The following is a 3,333-nucleotide window of genomic DNA, read 5'->3' on the forward strand; positions in this document are numbered from 1 at the left end:
AATATGAAAGCAAGCACAAAAAAATACAGGTGAAGGAGAAAATATGGCGACCTTTTGGAATTATCTGATTTTATGAATAAACTGGAAACACGATTGTGTTCAATAACTTTGCCTCCATTGTTGTGATTTAGATTGAAATAATATATATATATTTTAAAATATGTAACTCCCTAAATCAGGGGTGGGCAAACTATGCCCCTAAAACCATTTAATCTGTCCTGCCAAACTGAAATACATTTTATTGATGATCCTTATAAATGTCATATTTTCCCTTTAATTTTACTGATGATGAAAGCACGCATCAGCGTCACTACATTAGCGAAAGAGACAGGTGGGCGGACCCTGTCCAAATTACTAAGATGATAAAAACCTGTTTTAATCACCTGCTTAATATGAGGGATAAAAGTTAGCTTAGAGTCAGGAGTAACGCCCAGGTTTCTAACTGTCTCTGAATAACTTAACTTATATTTTATTTGTTTGTTTCTGCGTTTATTGTTTTGAGGGGTTTATCTTATAATTTTTTCACGTGTGGGGAATGGTGTGAGCTGGGTATTTTTTAATTTTGCATGAAAGGTGCTATAGAAATAAAATTAATTTAAATTTGAATTTAGTGAAACGTTCACTTTTAGTTTCAGAAACTATTCCCTCTTTTTGCTTTAGGACCAATAACTAAAATTTCTGAAAAAAATGATTTGCCATTCATGATTTTACATCTAGAATACAGTAAAAAAGAAGTGTTTCTATCAACTTTGTGTCATAAGAAGACATGAAAGTTGTGTAAACAGTAAATCAAATAACCTACTAGTTACAACTGAGGTCTGTAGACGAGCATTTCTGAACACACAACATCTCCAACCTGGAGGCAGATGGGTTAAGGCAGCAAAAGAACACACCTTGTGTCACTCCTGTCATCTAAGAACAGGAAACTGTGGCCTCCATTCCCACAGACTCACCAAAATTGCAAAAAAGACAAAAAAAAGCAACTGTGTGATGTTATCATGTCAATATGGACCAAACTCTCAGAGGAATGTTTCCTTGTTAAATATGCCACCAAGGATTCTGAAGGCAAAAGTAACCTGGTGCTCAGGTGTAATGTCGCCCTCTTGTGGCGATAAAGTAAAGTTACAGGACTTTAAAGTTTTACTATCTTCATTTGAGTGATCAGAATAGTTCTTAAAGAAGATTTAACATACTAAAGACATGTTTACAGATGTATCAAATGCATTGTGATTATATCACAGTAAATTAAGTTAAATTAAATTAAGTCTGGTGCTGCTGCTTTTTTAACATTTTGTGACAGATTTCAGCAAAAGCACATCAACGATGGAGACGACGTATTGAAAAACCTGTAAAAGGTTAGAGGGTCAACCCTGAGAGATATGAGCTTAGAGTCCATTAGTGGATTATAACCATAAACACTCCTGCATCTCCCTTGGATTAAAGAGAGAGAGAGGGAGACACAGAGGGAGAGACAGGCTGGATGAATGAGGGCGACGGGAAAGCAATCGAACTGAGGCAAATTCAAGGGCAGGACGCGGCACAAACATGGAATAAAAGTTGACCAACAAGCTGGGGAAGAGCTTTCTTACGCTTTTGGCTTTTTAGGGGATTTTTCTCCAATTTAAAGAAGATTGTTAAACACAACTTGCTAAAGGTGAGTGTAGACATTTATAGTTTGTTTTGAAATAATCTAAAAGCTAAAAGTAGTAAAAGTCAATAATAGTCATTGAAATATTTATGATTTCTGTTCTTTTTCGATTTGTGTCAAATATATCCACATCTGAGTTACTACTCATCAGCAGCATCTCCATTATCGTCGTGTAACTCCAATTTGGGGAATGATTTGTGTTTGTGCACGCAGGAAGCCATGGACGTGGATGTGGAGGGGATTATCCAGTGCATCAAGCAGGGGGATGAGAACGGTGTTCAGATGCAGCTGCAGGAATTCAACAAACAGGTAGCCTCACATAACCCCCCCTTATCCCTCCCCACACTCATTTTCATGCAGGTTAATTCCAAAAACAACATATCTTCTGGTTTTAACCCCACAGTACGCCCAGTGCTTCTTCTTTGATGCAGAGGAGCGGGAAAGGCGGCGAGTGAGTTGATTGGAAAGTTTACTGACTGTGTTTCAGATCACTTGACCCCCCACCTCACCCCCCCTCAGCGAAGCTGCGATTAGTATTTCTGCTGCATCAGTTGTCCTTGATCCTCTTTCGTAGCATGCTCAGACAGATCCAGTGCAGAGTGGATAACTGTTAGGAACTGTCAAGTGAAACTCAAAAAAGAGAACAAATGTTCTTTGACTTAATGTAATTTTTTAATTATTAGCACGATCGACGAAATTCCAGTAGATTTTGAAGGAGAAAAGCCGCTTTTCTCCTTCAAAATCTACTAGAATTATGTTGATCGTGCTAACGGTTGAAAAGTTACAGCATGTTAAAGATTTTGTAAATATATTTGTATTTCTGTGTTCTTCTTCTAAGTTTAGCTAATATTTTAGCAACATGCTAACATTTTTGGCTAATTTATTACATTTTGAGGTTTTTCTAGGCTAATTTAGAGCTTAGCTTCTATTTTAGCTAAAAGCTAACGTATTTGACTAATCTAGTTTATTGAAAAATCTTATGGTATTTTGGAGTTCAGCTAGTATTTAAGCAACAAACTAGATTTTTTTGGCTAATTTGGCATTTACTGAGGTTTTTGGGCTAATTTGGAGCTTTTTTTGAGCCCATTTAACACTAACTCTCCAGTATTTGTGTTTTTTGATTTACTGTAACTTTTAACCTGTTAACATGATCAACTTATTTCCAGTAGATTTTGGTGTGAGACGCTTTTCTCCTCCAGAATCTGCTGGAGTTACGTTGATCGTGTTAACAGTTGAAAAGTTACAGTATGTTAAAGATTTTGTAAATATATTTGTGTTCTTCTTCTAAGTTTAGCTAATATTTTAGCTACATGCTAACATTTTTGACTAATTTGTTATCTTTTGTGGTTTTTCTAGGCTAATTTAGAGTTTAGCTTCTATTTTAGCAAAAAGCTAACATTTTTGACTAATCTAGTTTATGGAGGAATTTTAGGCTATTTTGGAACTAGAATTTAAACAACAAGTTAGCTTTTTTGGCTAATCTGCTGAGTTTTTTGGGGCTAATTCAGATCTTAACTTATTTGCATTGATTCTCTTACGGGTTTAAAAGTTACAGTATGTTAAAGATTTTGTGTTGTAGTCATAAATATATTCTTTTGTTTGTGTTCTTCCCCAAAACTAATTTTTTTCTGCTATTATTTCTCTGATTGTCTTTAACCAGCAAAGGAAACTAGAAGAGGTAAAGT

At 35.6% G+C, this 3,333-nt stretch overlaps 1 protein-coding gene across 6 annotated transcripts in view; it reads left to right on the forward strand.

The window, feature by feature from the left end:
- Positions 1-3,333, forward strand: part of LOC112154158 (synembryn-A) — a 16,428-nt gene that overhangs the window by 5,197 nt on the left and 7,898 nt on the right. For 2 of the 6 annotated variants that reach the window (XM_036217141.1, XM_024284879.2), the window contains exons 2-4: positions 1,862-1,957; positions 2,052-2,099; positions 3,309-3,326. In XM_036217141.1, coding sequence (XP_036073034.1) covers positions 1,862-1,957; positions 2,052-2,099; positions 3,309-3,326 — 162 coding nt within the window. Of the gene's footprint in view, positions 1-555; positions 1,655-1,861; positions 1,958-2,051; positions 2,100-3,308; positions 3,327-3,333 lie in introns of those variants that run through there. The other 4 variants (XM_024284883.2, XM_024284884.2, XM_024284882.2 and 1 more) reach the window with 4 other exon arrangements.

This window comes from Oryzias melastigma, linkage group LG19, assembly GCF_002922805.2.
Source record: "Oryzias melastigma strain HK-1 linkage group LG19, ASM292280v2, whole genome shotgun sequence".
In the NCBI taxonomy this organism is placed as follows: Eukaryota; Metazoa; Chordata; class Actinopteri; order Beloniformes; family Adrianichthyidae; genus Oryzias; species Oryzias melastigma.